Source organism: Polypterus senegalus, chromosome 6 (genome assembly GCF_016835505.1).
Source record: "Polypterus senegalus isolate Bchr_013 chromosome 6, ASM1683550v1, whole genome shotgun sequence".
NCBI classification, from domain to species: domain Eukaryota; kingdom Metazoa; phylum Chordata; class Cladistia; order Polypteriformes; family Polypteridae; genus Polypterus; species Polypterus senegalus.
In genome coordinates, this window is record NC_053159.1 from 69,828,712 (window position 1) to 69,848,192 (window position 19,481).

Here is a 19,481-nt window from a genome sequence, read left to right on the forward strand (position 1 = left end):
CCTACTCCAGGTATCCAAAATTGTCTCTGACTCCTCAACTCTGACTCCACAGCCCTGTTTTTTCATAAAGCATGAATCACGTTATCTGGCCTGTAAGAATGACATTTATGTTTAAGACTCTTCGAGCACTCAAATTTCAATGCAAGACGTTACACAGGCAGTGGGAGTAGTAAAAGAACGTTTACACCCAGATATGGCGAGTGTTGATTCATGGTAAATATGAAAAATTCAATACAGAAATTGCATTTGTTGATCAACATAATTTTTCTCTGTAAAGAAAAGCATACTTCACATTTACTGTAAATAACAGCAATTCTAGATTAAAGGAGGCAAGAAAAACATTGCTGACCTCAAATACTGTACAAAAGAAATAATCAGATCATGAAATAAACATAATGAAAAGTAGTAATATCAAAATAACTGGGTTTTTGCATTATTCATATTACATTTATACCACACCAAATTTTTTGACTTAATGTTACACACTTTATGACACTCCTACAACTCTTAATGCATTTACTTGCTGGCCCTATTTTCTCACCTTTCCAGGTGAGCAGGGTCGCTGTATGTCGCCATCTTGATGGTGGTAAAGTGCCAAAGCAATGCAGCTGGTGAACATTTAGTTTCAAGGATGAACAATTCTCCGGATTAAGTGGATTCCAAGTTAACCTTAGCACGCTGCACACAGGCTGCAAAGGAGAGGAGCGCCCACCAAAAACTACACAAGTTCTGCATCCAGGAAGTGGAGTTACTGTGTGAAACATCCTTGCCCCTAAAATTCAGAAAACATGTTGGCATACAATTCACTACTTTTCAGCTTTACTAGTATCTTTTACAAATATCTACAGGCTCAATCAAATGTCATAACAAATTATTTAATACTCAAGCTCTTAATGATTTAAGAGGATAAATGTTGTCTTATTAAAACACAAAATGTATTAGTTTTGACACCATCCCTGCTTTAATATCTCAACAGTCCTATTCCCGAGTTCAAGATTCTTGTTTTAGTTAGAATTAACTGTTTTGCTCCATTTGTCCAATAGATAATTTTCCTTGAAATGGCCAGTACATCACTGCTAAGAGACAAATCCTTTATGTTAATGGTAAATTTACTTTAGTTTGTGCTTAGTTTGAACTTGAACATAATTTAGTTTTAACAAAGATAATAAAAGATTACATTTCCACCCCCTTTGCACTAAAGGTAATTGAATGTTCTTAATGTCAGCGCTAAGTGAGAATATTAAAGCTCCTGGATTGAAGTCAGGCAGATAGAGAGAAACATGTACATGTTTTCTGATCGCATGTGCAGTAAAGGAGATAACATATAGAAGGCAGGCGGAGTGGTGTTGTGGTTAGTTTGGCATTCAAACCCTGAGTTCGTGAGTTCAATTCTGGCTACTGACACTGTGCGACCATGAGAAAGTCACTTGACCTGCCTGTGTTCCAACTGGAAGACCAAAAGAATTGTAACCAACTGTAACTCAAATGTTGTAAGTTACCTTGGATAAATGAGTCAGCCAAATAAGTAAATGTAAATATAGAGGCCTATATCTAGATACTCAAACCTATTGTGGGATACCACACACAGATAAGACGATTCCCTTTTTTTTGATTATCAACTTTTTTCATTATTTTTTACAAACTGTTTACTTTGAATTTCACTAATATCTTTTAAACAAAGACTGTGGAGTTTTTTGTTGTATAATGAGTCTTATTGCTAGAATGCCTAATCTGAATTATATAGGGTGACTGGCATTTTACACCTGATTGATTATATTTTCAAGCTTATAAGTAAAAGACACAAACAAAATTCTTCACAGGCCAGGAAAAAAACAACAGTTTTGTTTATTATTGCTTCAAACTACAGTGTACAAGTACTTCAGCTCATCAGGAATGCACTGCCACATTGTGGAATTCACTTTTCTTCAGTTTATCCATGTTGTTGCCTTTATTTTGCTGTTTCGATGCTGCATGAATGCTTGTAAAATTGGCTGCCTGTGCTGCCTCATGCTGACACTTTGTCAAGACTGTTTCTGGATGAGCATTGTAGGCTAACTAAAATCACATGTTTGTATAACACAGAAAGACCTTTACAAGAACTTAGAAGTTACAAGAAAAAAAAAAAAAAAAAGGCAACCAGCTTTGCTGGTGACACATTTCACTTATTACTACAATTACATTTAGATTAAACTCTTTACTTCATCTGGGACTGTGCTAATTTGTGGTATACAGGTGTACAGTTGTGCTTGAAAGTTTGTGAACCCTTTAGAAATTTTCTATATTTCTGCATAATTATCACCTAAAACATCAGATTTTCACTCAAGTCCTAAAAGTAGATAAACAGAAACCAGTTAAACAAATGAGACAAAAATATTATACTTGGTCATTTATTTATTAAGGAAAATGATTGAATATTACATATTTACCAAACAAGAGCACTGTAATAATATCAAGTCAATGAATGAATTTGTGAAAGTTTTGTAAAATCTCAAATAAAAAGGGTTTGTGTCTTAATAATAAACCTTTCTTTTTTCATTTTTAAAGGTATAATGGTAATTGAACAAATCTGTCCATTGTTATTAAATATTTAAAATTTGAGTTATGCTTACCCCATTCTGTGCCTGTGATGCATTCAACTTTTGCATGCACTGTCCTCCAACCAGTCTCTGCTCTGAAAAGAATGTATACACCCTCTTCTCGTCCATGTCTTCCTGCTCCCCCAGTCACTAGTACACAGTCCGGTTGTAGTAGTGCACATTGCAAGCCAAACCTGGCTAGTGCAGTATTGTCATCTACAGATCCTACCATGCCAACCACATTTGGATCCATATGTAGTTTGGAAACTGGAACTGAATGAGGAACAAATGTTGGAACTGCTATTGAAAGACTGGTGCCTGGAAGGACAAAAAAGGGGGATAGCTTCAATTTCAGTTAGAATCGTACTAAGCAGCACCCAAATAAAAAGAAAATGTTACTAATAAAACTGCAGAAATGGTAACTTATCATATACCTTTTTGTATGTAAGCCACTCCTTTATAATACTAAAAATTTAAACATTTTGGCTCACTTTTCTTCTGCCATGGCATGAATGTCTTAAAATTGGATTTCTTTTGACAGTGAAGAGCTCTTCAGCTGTGCTTGCTTACCTAAGCTGTGCAGTACACAGAATATAAAACACATTTATTTGGTAAAAGCTTGTCTGCCTTCTATTGTCTCATTAATAACTGATATTGTACATTCAACGTTTTCTTCTGGTTTTGTTCTTTCAGCTCTTAAGGTGGCTGCTATAACTCCTATTTTAAGAAACTACCTGTTGACCATAACCAGAACAATTTTTTACCCATTTCAAATCTGTAATTTTTATATTTTAAAAAAAAAAAAAAAAAGAAAAAGTTGCAGCCCAGGTACAAGTGCATCTTACTGATAATGGTCTATTTGAGCAATTTGAGTCCAGGGCTCGATAGAAGATGGAATTCTTTACAACCCTGTTGGCTTCCGGGGGTGCCGCAGTTGTTCCTGAAATAGGTTATCAAACACCTGGATTACTTCCAGCTGGGCTATAAAAGGAGCCAGCAGCCACCACTCTGGGAGCCAGAGTCAGGAGGAGGGGGGACTAAGCATGCCAGAGAGGAGTGAAAAGTAAAGTATTGTTTAGAGGTAATTTGTGCTTTGGACTGTGCTGTGGGCACAGAAAAGATGTTCACACGAGCAAAGAAAAATAAAAAGCATCTTTGTTTCTATAAGTGTGCCTCCCATGTCTGTCTGTGTCAGGTTAAGTGCTGGTATAGTGGCATTGTCACAACATGTATTAGTAAAAAACGTGACCCACTACTTAATCATCCATCCACTCATTTCCATAACCTACCTATTGCACTGCAGTTATGCAATGAGACTAGGAGTATTCTGACATCAATGGGAAACATACAGGAAAAACAGCCCTAAATCACACATACTTGCTTATTCTTTACTGGATTAAAAAGTCTAGGTTGTTTAGAAATCAATTTTAAAACTGTGAATTTGAATGAAAGATATGAAAAAAGGGACTAAAGAAGATCCTAAGAAGATAGAGACAAAATCATGTCAGAGTGTTTAGATATTCTTCCAAGTACTGCTGAGCACTAATCAAGAAATGGAAGGTGCACCACACTGCTCAGACACTGCTTAGAAAAGGACATCTGAGAAAACTCATCTCCAACCAACATGCAGTGCTGCCAGGAAAGTCACTTAAAGTTCGCTAATGACTTTGAAATACCTAATAAGTCCAGTGTCCAAGAGCATCCATATATGAGCATCCATGCAATGTGAAGAAATCCAAACAATACTTGCCGATATGGGTGAAACTCTTCCTCAAACCATTTATCTTGCACACCATCCGGAATTTGCCAAAATTGACATAGTAAATCAGCTTAGTTTCAGAAAAAGGTCAAAGGTGACCCAACTCAAGAGAACTTCAAGACAGCATTCAAAGTGCGGAATGTGGACTAAATCTAATACAGTTCACTTCCCAAAAACACTTACTCAGGAGAGAAGCACTGTGGTAACAGCAGTAAGCCATAAGTACATCTCTCATAGTCAAGAACTGAACGGCATGTTAGAGATGAAATAATAATGAAGCATAGTTCCTGATAAAAAAATGCAAGGATAATTGGAAACTAAAGCTCTTTGGCTATTTCTGCAGCAAATTCTGACGTATTTCAAATTAAATTTGTGAAGTACAGATTCATAAAATAAAAAGTAATTTTAGAAATTTAATTTTGTCTCACCAAGAACACCCGACAGTAGCAGACGATCCCTCAGCTGTCCTTTAGATGCAGTCAGAATAAAATAATGAGAACACTTCAGATGCCAACCCTGAAAACATTAACATTTCAAAATACTAAATAGAGGTGGGAATTTCTTCATAAATACAATAAATCTTAAAAGAGATACAAAATCCTTGACAAACATATAGATGAAATTTTATTTAAAATATTCAACCTCAGGATGAATTTTTGAAATTTGTAATACACAAACACAGAGGTTGCAAATATCTTACATAAAGAAAACCTCACAGCATGACAGCTCAGATTGTGTTTCTAGAAAGCAGAGATGCACACTGGATCCATTATGTGGGCCTGAAATATGAGCACAGCACACTTAAGGACTAAAAACACACCAGAAAAGAGAAGAGTAGTAAACAAGTACACACTAACAAACATAAAAATATATAGTATAATTTAAGCTTATATATTATTGCGGCATGGTGGCGCAGTGGGTAGCACTGCTGCCTCACAATTAGGTTCGCTTCCCGGGTCCTCACTGTGTGGAGTGTGCATGTTCTCCCCGTCTCTACATGGGTTTCCTCCGGGTGCTCCGGTTTCCTCCCAAAGTCCAAAGACATGCAGGTTAGGTGCATTGGCGATTCTAAAATTGACCCTAGTGTGTGCTTGGTGTGTGGGTGTGTGTGTATGTGTGTGCCCTGCGGTGGGCTGGCGCCTGCCCGGGGTTTGTTTCCTGCCTTGCGCCCTGTGTTGACTGCAGTAGACCCCCGTGACCCTGTTGTTGAGATATAGTGGGTTGGATAATGGATGGATGGATATTATTATTAGATTTGGTCTTTACAAAAGTAAAACATTTTTTGAATCACAGCATACCCTAATATTAAATCCTAAAACTCAACGTGTGCTGAAAGAATAAAATATTGCAATATAAACATTTCAAATTGTCTTTAAACAGATCACAATATATCTGTTTTTGATTTATGAAGAAAGCAGACTAGTTTTGATGAATACATAGCAGTTGTCCCTAATGATGAGGAACAGTATTGTACAGTATGGAATTTTTCATCATTTCCAGTCATTTTGCTCTTTCACATGCATGCATGTAACTGGAAGCACATGCAGTCATGCAATCAGCTCAGTCACAAGTAAGCAAGTTGATGTGAAATTACACAATTCAAATAATGAATTTATTTCTAAAAATAAGTACTGTGTTAAAATAATTGGAAATCTAGTTTCATATTATCTTCCCCCTTCTATGACAATTGCAAAGTTAATTTTTCAAACTTTTAAGACTGAGTATAGGAATGAATGTTTTTTTTTTCAAAACTAAAAGAAAATATTAAGAAGAGAAAACTAAAGATTTAACTGTTTACCTCAGAAACTAAACCTAAGACCTAGCTGATACCTCTCCAAGTTCACAAAATTTTGTATTCCTAATCTTACAATTCCTACCAGGAATCATTATCAGAGGAAAATGATTAGACTTCTAGAAACCCAAGGCAGTACACAGCATATAAGGAGGGGAGGACTGGTGGATGTGGTTGGGGATGGAGGATTAATAAGGTGAGGTTTCGGAGGATGTTGGTCATAAAGTCTGACTTATTATTTGCATTTTATTCTTTTCAAGCCTGGATATGCTGGGTTCATGTTCAAATGTCTGTTAATGGTGTTTTCATTGGATAGCCACATTTCAGCCAGTTATCTGTCACTTTTAGTATTAGCCTTGAATTTTACTTACACTGAGTCCCATTTAAATGTGCGTCCGGTCAAACCTGCATGTGTGTAAATCAGAGACAGTGGGTCCTTTCTTCTGACTGCACTGTGATGTTCCTGTATACAAGTGGCAAGTGTTCTTGATGTTTGCTCCATGTATATCACTGGACATGCATAACATAGTATGCTGTAAACTGTGTTCCATGTCTCTGCTGCTGATTTCTTGCTTTTAGCATTAAAAAGGTTTGTGCACAGCAAGGTTATTATAGTTAATGAAAACTAAAATCAAAACTGAAACTATTAATAAAAAACATTTTCGTAAAACTGAAATAAAATTATTAACAAAACCAAAATGAATACAAAACTATTAGAGTAGCTGAAAAGACTAACTGAAATAAAACAATAATTTATTAAAAATATTTTTAGTTTTTGTAACAACTGGACTTACAAAAGGGCTAACCTGGGCTACAGAGTTACAAAAATTAATCAAAATATATTAATAAGAATTTCATATTTGGTTTTTGAATAAATATTCCTGCTATTAGTCTTTAACAATTGTAACTCTAAAACAGAAAGTCATCCAACAGAAGCCACTCGCATCTATTCATCCAGTGCAAAGAGGCTGGTGATGGTGGGTGGGTGTTGTCACAGCAATTGCAGAGCAAGCTGAATACGGTGTGTAAAGTGTGTGATGAAGAAAGTGATTTACTGTGTGTTAATAGTGACAGTTCTTCAGGAACGGATTGTGATAGCATGATAGGTTCTGGTCCAAGCATTAGTGAAACATACCAAGGAGATGATTTTGCATTGAATGTGCTTGGTAAATTGCAAAATTGCTGTTCATTGGATTTCTGGGGCTCATGAGAGAAGTATGAGATACCGATAATCCCTTTCCTTTAGTCTGTTCACAAATGAAGGCAAGTCAGCTGTAATTCTAACTAAGCCCAAGATACAGTATGTACACAGTAATAAACAATTAAACCTCTCTGTACTGAACCTCAGGTAGGTCAAGAGAGTCTGACAACTGGTGAAAAACTAAGCCTACTAATGTGTTTCTGTATTTATTCTGTAATAATTTATCTTTTTTTAGTTTTACATTTACAGTTCAAAACACCAGATACTTTGAAACTAATCCTATGACAGAATTATGTTTTAAAATATTTGTCTCCCTCTTTTCATTATATCCCTTGCTTTCAAAATAGACAGTTGAAATATTATACTCTTTTTGTTCTTAACATCAGCCATGTCATACATATTGCATATACAGGTATATAGTATTGTTGCAACAGGCTGACATGCTGTCCAGGGATTTTTCCTGCCTTGCATCCAAAGGTGTTTGGATAGGCTCCAAGTTTCCTGCAATCCTCCACTGGATAACATGTATATGTTGGAACTAATCTCAAATGCGGTTTCTGTCATTTTGTGGCTGTCAATACTCCTATTACCTGCACTTACTCTGCTCATTAAGGATTTAGTGTTCTTATGCATGGGCTGTTCAAGTCTCATTTCCCTTACCTTGACACTACATGCTTGGTTTTCTTGGTTTCCTTCATTACAGCTAGCTGGGGTCTGCACATTGCTTAAAGCCTAAGAGCCCTGTTCTTTCTAAGCCTTCATGATTTCATGATCACACCTGTCAGAACACAGTTGAATCTATTTTCTGATTTTTTATATCTTTTCAGGCATCAAAATTCTGCCTATAAAGTGCATGTGCCCGAGATGGAATCAGAGATTAATATGGCTGGTAGAAAATAAAGCCCAGTATGGGAGATTTTTGAATAAAATATTGAGGGCATTAATTGTAAGCACATTGTCTTGGAGCAGGACATGCTGTGTGCTGTAGACATTAAACCTTAAAATTCTCTTTCAAGAAAATGAAGAGAGTCAGTGCACATTTGTTCAGCACAAATGCCATAGAAAATATTAAAAAAATTATAAAATTGTTCTTATTCAGTATCTAGTTTTCATTATACTAAGACAAAAACAAAACCGGATAGTAAACCATATAGTGTAGTAATGTTCCATTAACATTAGACTCACTTCCAAACTCATTAAGTGTACAATTCTACCTGATTGTGGCATAAAATTCAACTCCATAGTAGCTCTTTAACCATACCATAATCACTAAAACTAAAACTGAAACTAATATATATAAAAATAAAACAGAAATGTCTTTGTGAAATAAAAGCTAAATTAAAACTAAAAATACATGAAGTAAAACTACTACTGAATTTCCAAGTAATATCAGAAATAATATAGAGATAAAAACTAATATAAAAAGGCAAAACTATAATAACCTTGGTGCGCAGAGTGTTTGTAGGCTTGTGTGTTACTTAGATGCTTGCTCCGGACAGGATACATGCTGTACCTTCTGATACCCCGTGATGATAAGTAAGCGTGTACCAGGTGGAATGGGGGGTCAGGTTGGAGTCAATTATTTGCTGGGGTCTGTGACATCTCCTATGTAAGCATTGTATGATAAATGTCTTCGGGTAGCTGTTTGATGTGAACAGTTGGTAAAGACAGCACCTTTAATTCTTTTTAGTTTCATCGGTATTACAATGGGTGTGAACTCTTCTGAACAAAGTCTTAACACAGCTCCTTTTAAACGATGATGTGCGATTGCTAGCAAAGTGTAATATTTTGTTTTCATAACATTCCTTATAATAAACACCTGTAATCAGGGTGGCATCTTTACCTCTTTCAATGGACATATCCAGGAAACTGATGTGTCAGTTTATTCCTTTTTCCATAGTAAACAGGATCACAGGGAATATTGCATTGATGTGGTTATGAAAAAGCATACCAGCTGGTGATTTTCTAATATGAGGAATGAGTCATCAACGTAGTATATCCAAAGTTTCAGTGTGTACTGAGGTATAGCCTTGCTTTCAATTTGCTGCATTACCAGTTCTGCTAAGAGTCCTGATAATGGTGATCCCATTGGCATGCCTTCTTTTTGTCTGTAGTGCTTCCCATTAAAATGAAAGTTAGTTTTCTGGCAAAGTGAAAGTAGAAACATTATATCGTTTGTGGCCAGCTTCATTCGTGGTGTTATGGTGGGGTCATTATTTACCTTTGTTTGAAGAGTTTCTGTGGCCAGATGAAATGGAATCAGGGTGTACAGTTACACAATATCAAATGTGACCATGATTTTATCCTTGGTGATGGATACATTTTTCAGACACTGTAATGCCATCTTAGTGCTATTAACAGAATATTCTAAATCATATATTAAAATGTTCGAGCATATGAAAAAGTCCTTCAGATAAGTTATAAGTTGGACAACCTTTTAGGCAGACAACTGGTCAGAATTTTAGAAGGGTTTTATGTATTTCTGGGAGGCCAAAGAATTCAAGGCAGCTCGCATCATTGGATTTCATTTTGCAATATTTGTGTGAGTTTAAATGGTTGTTATTCTGGAGCCTATTTAAAGTAGTGTTGACTCTGTTAAAGGTGGTTTTAATTGGATCGTTGGTTAGTTGTTTGTAAGTGGTACTGTCAGAGAACATTTTTCTATTGCTGTGACATAATATTGTTTATCTAATATAACTGTCACGCCTGCTTTGTCAGCTGGATTGATAACAGTGCCGTTATCCTTTTGTAGTCATCTTAACGCCTTCCATTCTTTTAAAGAAACATGTACCATCAGATGTCTTGCATGTAAATGGCTGACTGTAACACAATTTATTTCTTGCGCATTGTCTGCTGATATACTTTCGGTTTTTGTATGACATGTTCTAGGGAGCTGAGGAAGTTCATGTTGGATGAGTCTTACTTGTTGAACTGTAAACCTCTGGTGAGAACATTTGTTCGGTGGTGGACAGCAGTCTTCTGGAAAAGTTGTATACACCGGATTGTGGTTCATTAGTATTCATATTTCTGGTGAGTTTATTACATTTTTTGTTAAGTGTATTCCATATAGATTTAATCGGTCAATAATAAACATATCAGTATTCTGTGGAAAATTATATAAACCGTAATCACAAGTTGATCTACCAGTACAGTTTAGCTTTTAGACAAAATGCACATTTATTTATGTCACTGCTGTTCAGTATAGTTCTAAATTTAAGCTGTAGGAAATGTACTTGCCTCATATTCATCAAAGGGCTCAAGTTGATCTACTCTGTTTCTCTCGTCTTGGCAAAGAAGTCCATAGTAAAACTGATTCATGTCAATGCAAAAACATTTCTCCCAGCCCTGTATAAAGACAAGTTAAATCAAAGGAAAATAAATAAGTAAATTAAAAACACAGTTATTCAAAGGCCATAAAGGAGTGCTTCTTCTCCCGGGCCACATAAAAAATACAGCATTCTATTATTTCATACATATCCCTTAATTACTTAATTCTAACATATGCCATGAAACTGTAAAATGGCGCTGACTGGTGTGGCTGGCCATCTGTTCGTCTCGCTAATCTATGTTTTATCTTTGTTTTTATGTATTAGTTTATCTCAATGCCCACTGTCCAATGATCGTGTTTCTTTACTTAACATATTTTCTTGCCTGCTTTCCTCTCAATTTTCATCTCCTGATGAGATATTATGTGAACCTCCACCTTTGTTTTATTCATCTTCTGACTTCTTCACCCGGACGCCGTTGTTCACCTATATCAGTGAGCTGAATGCCTCTCGGAGACGCAAACTTACCCACCGCAACCGTGGAGTGGTATTGCTGTTAAACAATGCCGACTCAAGTCCCAGAGCTTAGATTCCCGATGCCTGCGAGTCATCTATGACCCATCGCCTCCTGCACAGGACTCCATCCCTGGCCCATGGGCAGTGGATACCGGATTTAATTTCTCCATTTCAAGGCGGTATCATTCTTCCTCAGTGTGCTCTCGGGAAGTAAATGCTGCTAAACTTCGCACACTCACCCGTGCGCATCCCGCAGCAAGCTCTTCTATTTCTATCAAGGCTGCTCTCTTGAACGTGAGATCAGTGTCTAATAAAAACTTTTATTCTGCAAGACTTTATTATCTCAAATAATCTGGATTTCTTTTTCATCACTGAAACCTGGATTGTAAATGGTGACTCTTCATTTTTTACTGACTTGGTACCATCAGGTTATTCATTTTTAAACTCTCCCCGACTGACTCGTCATGGTGGAGGCATTGCCACTGTTTTTAAAAATATGTTCTTGTGTCGGAGCCTTACAAAGGGTCTGTTTAGTACATTCGTACTGCAACTTTTCAAAGTGTGCAGCTTCCCTTCTTTGTTGTTTGCTGTGGTTTATAGACCTCCTGTAATTAATGATATCTTCATTTCTGAATTATCTGATCTCCAGGCTGATACCACCCTCTCCCATGACAAAGTATTTATTGTTGGCGATTTTAATATTCACATTTGTTGTAAATCGAAACCTTTGGCTAATGACTTTGTATCACTAATGGACTCATTTGATTTTATCCAGCATATTAATACGCCAACTCACTCTCTCGGTCACACCCTTGATCTCGTTCTTACACCTGATATTTCAGTTAATAATATTGACTTACGCAATGTTTCTTTTACTGATCACTTTTCTATAATGATGGATTTGAATATTACTGTAAATGTCCCTACCACTAATTGCGCTACACGCTGCTCTCGCTTTTTAAATTCTTCTATTATATCCGATTTTAAGACCATATTCTCTAGTCTTGATGTGCATGTCCAATATGATGGTATCAATGATTCTGCCTTAGAATTTAATTCTTCTTGTAAAACATTTTAGACTCAATTGCTCCGCTCAAGATGTGCTTTAATAAGGGAAGACCTGCTTCCCGGCTAAATGAAACTACAAAATCGCTGTGCTGCACCTGTTGAACTGCGGAATGGCGCTGGAAAAAACATGGACTGATTGTTTCTAAACAGATCTTTTGGACTTCTCTATTCAACTTCCAGGTTGAAGTTAAGAAAGCTAAACACGATTTCTTTGCTGATTTAGTATCCCGTCATTCTAAGAATCCTAGAGTCTTATTTAATTCAATTAATGTGGCCATTCACACTCATTCGGTGATGGGATTAAATAGCACTGTTCTTTCATATGAGGAGTTTCTTTCATTCTTTGTCAGTAAAATTGATAAAATTTGCTGTGGTATTGTTCCAACTGGCTATGAGCTTCCATTTGTTAATCATGGTATTGTCTTGGAATCTTTTGATCTTGTCTCACTTTCACAGTTAAAAAGAACTATTGACACCCTTAAACCAGCTCTTAGTCCTCTTGATTTTGTACCACCATGCCTCGTAGTGGAAGCCTTTGATGTTTTGAGTCTTTAATAGCCATTATCAATGGCTCTATTAGTGAGGGAATTGTGCCCTCATTTTTTAAACATGCTGCGGTACGTCCCCAGTCTAAAAAAGGCAGAATTAAATCCTGGAGTTTTAGCCAATTTTCACCCAATTTCCTAATTGCCACTTCTGGTTAAACTATTAGAAAGAATTATTTATAATAAATTGGTTGATCACCTCCAATAATTTGAGATCTACCAATCTGGCTTTAGGCGTTATCATGGTGTTGAGACGGCCCTCCTTAAAGTATTCAATGACATCTCTATTATTACTGACTCAGGTGGCGCTGCAGTCCTAGTCCTCCTGGACCTAACTGCTGCCTTTGACGCTATTGACCATGAGATACTGCTGTTGCGGCCTGAACAACTTGTTGGGCTTAAAGGGCTGCTTTTAACTGGTTCAGGTTATATCTAACTGGTGGACACTTTTCAGTGACTTCAAATTCCTCTTTTTCGTCTACTGCTCCTCTTAAATATGGTGTTCCTCAGGGATCCATTTTGGGTCCTATTTTATTCTCTATATACCTTCATCCTATTGGAGCTATTTTTGGGAAATGTAACATTTCTTTTCACTGCTATGCTGATGATACACAGGTTTATATTCCTGTTTGTAACTCTGTAATAAATCAACTGCACAACTGTCTTTCTGAACTAAGATCCTGGATGGCTAATAATTTTCTTGATCTAAATCGAAATAAAACGGAGGTGGTTATAGTAGGTCCATCAGCTAAAGCCCAAATTGGTCTTGGACTTCTCGGCTCTGTCTTTTGCAAACCTCAAGTCTGCAATCTTGGTGTTATCTTTGACAGTAACCTCTCTTTTGAGAAAAAGGTTAATTTTGTAGTCAAGAGTTGCTTTTTCCAGCTTCGTCTATTAGGTAAGATCAAGCCTTTTTTATCTTGTAGGGATCTTACGAAAGCTTGATTACTGCAACTTGCTGTACTCTGGGATAAGCAAATCCCTGATACGCAGGTTAAAGTTGGTCCAGAATGCTGCCACTTGCTTTCTGGTTGCGACAAGAAAGTCTGATTCTATTTCTCCAATATTAGCTTCTTTACACTGGCTGCCTGTCAGTTTTCAAATTGACTTTAAAATCGTGTTGCTAGTTTTTAAATCTTTACATGGGCTTGCTCCTGCCTATCTATCCTAATTGTGCATTTTACACTAGCCATCTAGAGTGCTTAGATCTTCTGGTCAGTTGTCTCTTGTTGTCCCTCGTACCAAGTGCAAAACTAAAGGGGACAGCACTTTTGTAGCAGTTGCTCCTCGCCTGTGGAACTCTTTACCTCATCACATAAAGGAGTCGTCTACAATTGAACTGTACAAAACAAGATTAAAGACTCATTTCTATTCACTTGCATTCCGTGACCTTCAGTAATACTGATGGTTTCCTCATTGTGATTATGTTACATTACTTCTATTTATTTTATTTATATTAATTTATTTCTATTTATGTTATTTATGTTAATTGTACTGTATGTTTTTCTTTTATTCTATTATTGTAAAGCATTTTGGCCACAGCATTCCTATGTTGTTTTAAATGTGCTATATAAATAAAATTGACATTGACATAGTAATCATATGACCTTGTGATACCAAAAATGGTTTAAGAGCATTGTGTTCAGATAACTGTACCTCCAAATTACATAAATTGTTACAGAAGAAAAAAATGTATATTACATTTGAAAAGACAAAACAAATGGTTGACAAATTGATGTAGAGAAAGAAACAAATACATAAACTAGAATATTCCTTCTACATGGTCATCTTTGCAATTGTGATTATGTACCTAATAATGATGTTCAAAGAAAAACTTGCTCATTATTAGAAAGAGAGATGAGCCAGTGAATGGAAGACAAAACAGAAATGAAAATATTTTAAGAACATACTAAAATTTTCTTAACACCTACAGTATGTATGCATTACCTTTGTAATGCATGTCAGTTGTAATGCATAATGACAGTGTTAAAATTCTCACTAACTATGCTTTCAGTTTTGAACTATTTCAATGCTACAGAATGGAAAAATATGTTAAAAGAATTGTGTATTTTACATTTTCTCTCCATAATTTTTGTGACTGTTTGCTGTGTCCTTTCATGTGAGAAATATCAAATCTGTAACATTCAGAATAATTTTATCCATAACACTATACAAACTATTAATTTCAGTAATAATTTCATGTATATACTGGAAATGTGTTTAAAGTCACGCAAGAGATATACTGTTCTATACAATTCAATACTGGATAAATTACTTTTGAAAGAAAACTGATTTTTTAAACCAGTCTGTTTCAGGCTTTAGTTTTTTTTTTTAATCTCTATCCCTCATCCCAAATTAGATTAAACAGAATTCAGAAAGCTAGAATACACATTTAGCAAAAGTTTATCATTGTTTATCTTCCTTTCTACAAACTTTCCTTACTAAGCACATTATAGCTAAATCAGCATGTCTGATATATTAAGTTCAAAAGGCCCTTAACAAAATAACACAGTTAAAGTAAATCCCACCTCACCCGATGCAGGAAACGCATTCTTTGAGTTTCTTTATCAGGATACAACTGAAGTGCATGCAGAGTTGAATTTAGCTGTTGGAAATGCATCTGCATAACTTGTCCGAAGGGATCAGAAGGTTGCAGCTGCTCATACATTACAAAGACTGCTGAACTGAAAAATTTTGCTGCCCATGCAATCACTCCATCAGACCTGGTAATCAAGAAAAAAATCATCCCATTACCATTTCTTGTGAAATATCATATTTCAACAATTCAACAAAGTACTGAAATTCCCCTCATTTTAGCTTGAAACTTCAGGCCAGGACTGGATACCTTTTTTGTAAACTGTCTGTGTAATGAGCCACTATGAAACAATAGTTTTATTATGTGGTGGAAGGGCCTAAATTTTGAGGAAGACCGTTGACCGTATCACCTTTCAAAGTATTTGGAGCATAATGATGTTAACAGAATTACTAGGCTGTCACAGAAATTTTTGTTCCATGTCCAACTGAAAAAGTAAAAACAGAAAATGGTATAAATGTTGCCAATAAATAAATCCCTCGCAGGTTACTTTCATTTAATCTGTGACAAAACAAGTTTTATCACTCAGGATGATTTCTTGACAGGGTTCAAAGTAAACAATGAATTCTGCATATGTGAATAAAAGCTAAACAAAAGTGAAAACCCAAGACATGATGAATTTAAGTCTTCTTCTTTGAATCTATACACAATGTAAAGAAAAACCACTGCACACACAGATCAAACATGAATAGGGGATGGCAAAATGCATTATCAATCATCTCATTCTGAAGATTTTACTATGCCTGATGCATGCCATTTTAAAACTGTCTGCTGTATATTAAGTAAAACTAGGAAAGACTCAGAAATAAATCAGCAGATCACAACAACAATTATTATACACACATGATCAACACATGCGACCACTTCAATTATACTGTAGGACTTCTATCACACTTCCACTGAAAGCATATTATAATGCAGAGGTTTTGAAAATGAAAATTTACCACATTTTCTTACATTATACTACAAGGAAGAAGCAGTGTTTATATCTAATAATGTAGGGCCTGTGATAGGCATAATTATTGTTCACCACTGAGGAAAATACAAGAGAAAGGCAGCAAAGAAACACTAAATTAACTACAATCTCCTCTCCAACAAGAATTTTCTTATATTTTATAACTGATAATGGGGTGATCCTATAATGCTAGAAGGAAAGGCTCCACTGCTATTACCTTTGCAAAGGATAAAGTTGCATTTTATGTCACAGTCACAATCAATTTACATTGAAGATGCTGGCCAAATGATGGTTATCAAATCTTTAAAGCCATCCACCTGCTAACTACAAGTTAGAAATATCTATGTTATTTATTGCCACAAATTTAATATTCACCCATTCTGTCAACAGTCTGTTAACTTTCCCAAGTCATTTTGAAATTAATTTTAATTTCCACTTTTGTATAACTTCATGTACGGAGTTTATTATTTTCAAGAATTACATTTTTTGTTAATATGCGGACTTTATAAGCTGCCATTTTGCCTTTTTTCACCTTTTCCCTTTTTCTTATGCACTCCTTTTTTCTGTTGTGTCATTAGGAATTATAATATAAATCAGTGCTTCCTTCACCCAGTTCTTGAGTAACAGGGTGACATATGATTAATATTTCAAACAATTAATTTATTAGAAATTTAAGCAAGAAGCCTCAAAAAACTGTCAAAGAAAAGAATGGACACTCCCTTTGTCTACTATATTAACTTTTTAAGACTTGTTTTGTCTTGTTAAAAGATTATTCTCTTAAAAATTGTAGTAGAAAAATATGTTTTTGCTTATCAAGTTCCTCTGTATGTACACAATCAGCAGCCACTTTACTAGCTACACCAGCTTGTTAATGCAAATAGCCTATTCCTCCAAACAGCCAATCACATGACTTCAATATAACATACTGTACATAGCACACAGACAAGTTCAAGTTTTACTTATTGTTCAACGAAACATGAGAATTGGCAATAATTAGTGGTCATTCATTATAAATACATAAGATAATGGGCACTGTTTAAAACTAACCAGACTTAAATTTTTAATCTTTCATAGATTAGTCACAATACTCTCATCCAATTTATTAACATACTGTACTTTATGTTAATACTCCCTATACTTTTGTAGTGCTTGCACTGACTCATTTTTGTTTTAGATTCTTGATGCCAGCTAAATAACACTTGACTACAGTTAAAAATTGGCTAAAAAGTATTTTTCCACATTTTAAATTTTCAAGAATGGATATTTGAATGAAAGGGTTATACAAGCTGAGGATGCCCTCATTCTTTGTGGGAACATTTCACAATGCATACACAACTCCCCTCCCAAATCTGATATTTAAAACTTACTTGGAATTTTCCATATAAGTCAGGACCACTTCTGAAATCAGCAGTGTTGGAGCTTCAGGGGAAATGCCAGCCTCAATCAGGACCCTACCCAGTTTGTCCAGTTCTTTCAGGTCTATTCCTACAAGTGTGTAATCTATTCCCCTAATAACCAGTTCTCCTGAAAGACAACACAGTTAGACTGTTAACTTTAAGACTATTCCGATCTGAAATCTTTAAGCAAATCTGTTTTTCCGGTTTAAAAATAACTGGCTAAGATACCCCAAGTTGCCCAAGTGAGCAAGTGCAAAGGTGAAAAGTTAAAAAGTGATTACAAATTATATAACTCTTAAAACTTGTTGCACTGAGTATATAACTATTGGTAGTATTGGAAAGTGTCTTTCTGTGCAATATTCTTGTTTTTTCCTTCTGATGAAAATAAAAAACCCACACTGCAAAAAGTAACTATAGATAATATAGCCGTACACTGGCAGAACGAAGACGACAAAAAAATGCTTGATTAAAGAAAGAGAGAAGGGTAAGGGGTGGAAACTGAACCCATAGTTTGTGGTTGACAGGCGTAAATGCCACACAGATTGGATGGACATCCCGACCAAAGAAGGGAATAGTTCCTTACCTGGATGGGATGCTCCGAACAGGCAGATGGGCATACTGAACAAGAGAAAGGAAGGAGCCAGACCCAGAAGTGACAGGCGGAGATGGATGGACAGTCCACCAGAACTGGAAGATATTGCTGAGGACTTTTTATTTCCCAAGAACAGGAGATGATAGCAGCCTTCTGTATCGGCACTCATTTGGGAACCAGTAAGGAATGCTGGGAGATGTAGTCCAGCAATACAGGTCCTTACTAAAATGGGATTACACTACCTGGTCCAAGTGAGTCGGAGCTGGGAGGACACACTCAACTGGAGGAGGGCAGTACAGTGGTGAGAAAGGGTATTGAGGAAGGAGAAGAGATTGTGGAGAGAGACAGAGGAAGAAAGAGAGACCTGTTCTTGTTATTTTTGAAGGAATTTGGTTAATAAACCATCCTTTACTTTAACCCAGGACTCTTTGTGTGTTCGTATTGGAGTTTCAGGCAGGCTGAAGCCCCAGTTTCCATCACACAGGCAAACCTGTGTAGTGAGGTTTATGTGTTGGTATATCACAATGCAGTATTTCTTGCCACTTGCTCAAACCCTGATCTGCCCCGGAGGATTTTGGGAATTTTTGTCACAGGTTTTGACTGAAAAACAAGGTGTGCATAAAAATACACTAAAACATGCTAGAATCACTACCTTTGTAGTAACTGTGGCTTTACCCAAACATGAAACTGAAATGCAACATGGATGTTTATAGAAATACAATGCTTTTTCCACATACTGTATATATTTTATATTCACAAAAACAAATCTAAAATCTTTATATGGACAAGATTTCTAATCCAATGTTTCAGAAATGTATCATTCAGAGCAAAGCAGACTGGTGTAATTCAGTGTTGGAATAAAACATATCTTTGCATTTCTTTCTTGTAATTTCTTTCAGTGTCTCTGCACTTGCATTACACACACATACATACATATATATGCATATACACACATACATACACATATAAACTGCTCAAAAAAATTAAAGGAACACTTTGAAAACACATCAGATCTCAATGGGAAAAAGAAATCCTCCTGTATATCTATACTGATATAGACTGGGTAATGTGTTAGGAACGAAAGGATGCCGCATCGTTTGATGGAAATGAAAATGATCAACCTACAGAGCCCTGAATTCAAAGACGCCCCAAAAATCAGAGTGAAAAAATTATGTGGCAGGCTAGTCCATTTTGCCAAAATTTAATTGCAGCAACTCAAAA

At 35.9% G+C, this 19,481-nt stretch overlaps 1 protein-coding gene across 1 annotated transcript in view; it reads right to left on the reverse strand.

Annotated features, from left to right (window-relative positions):
* The window catches only part of lcmt2 (leucine carboxyl methyltransferase 2), a 54,737-nt gene that overhangs the window by 13,419 nt on the left and 21,837 nt on the right, over positions 1-19,481 (reverse strand). Inside the window, exons 5-10 of the mRNA XM_039756300.1 lie at positions 17,639-17,795; positions 15,257-15,446; positions 10,566-10,673; positions 4,764-4,851; positions 2,610-2,894; positions 542-772 (exon numbers count right to left, since the gene is read on the reverse strand). Coding sequence (XP_039612234.1) covers positions 542-772; positions 2,610-2,894; positions 4,764-4,851; positions 10,566-10,673; positions 15,257-15,446; positions 17,639-17,795 — 1,059 coding nt within the window. The remainder of the gene's footprint in view (positions 1-541; positions 773-2,609; positions 2,895-4,763; positions 4,852-10,565; positions 10,674-15,256; positions 15,447-17,638; positions 17,796-19,481) is intronic.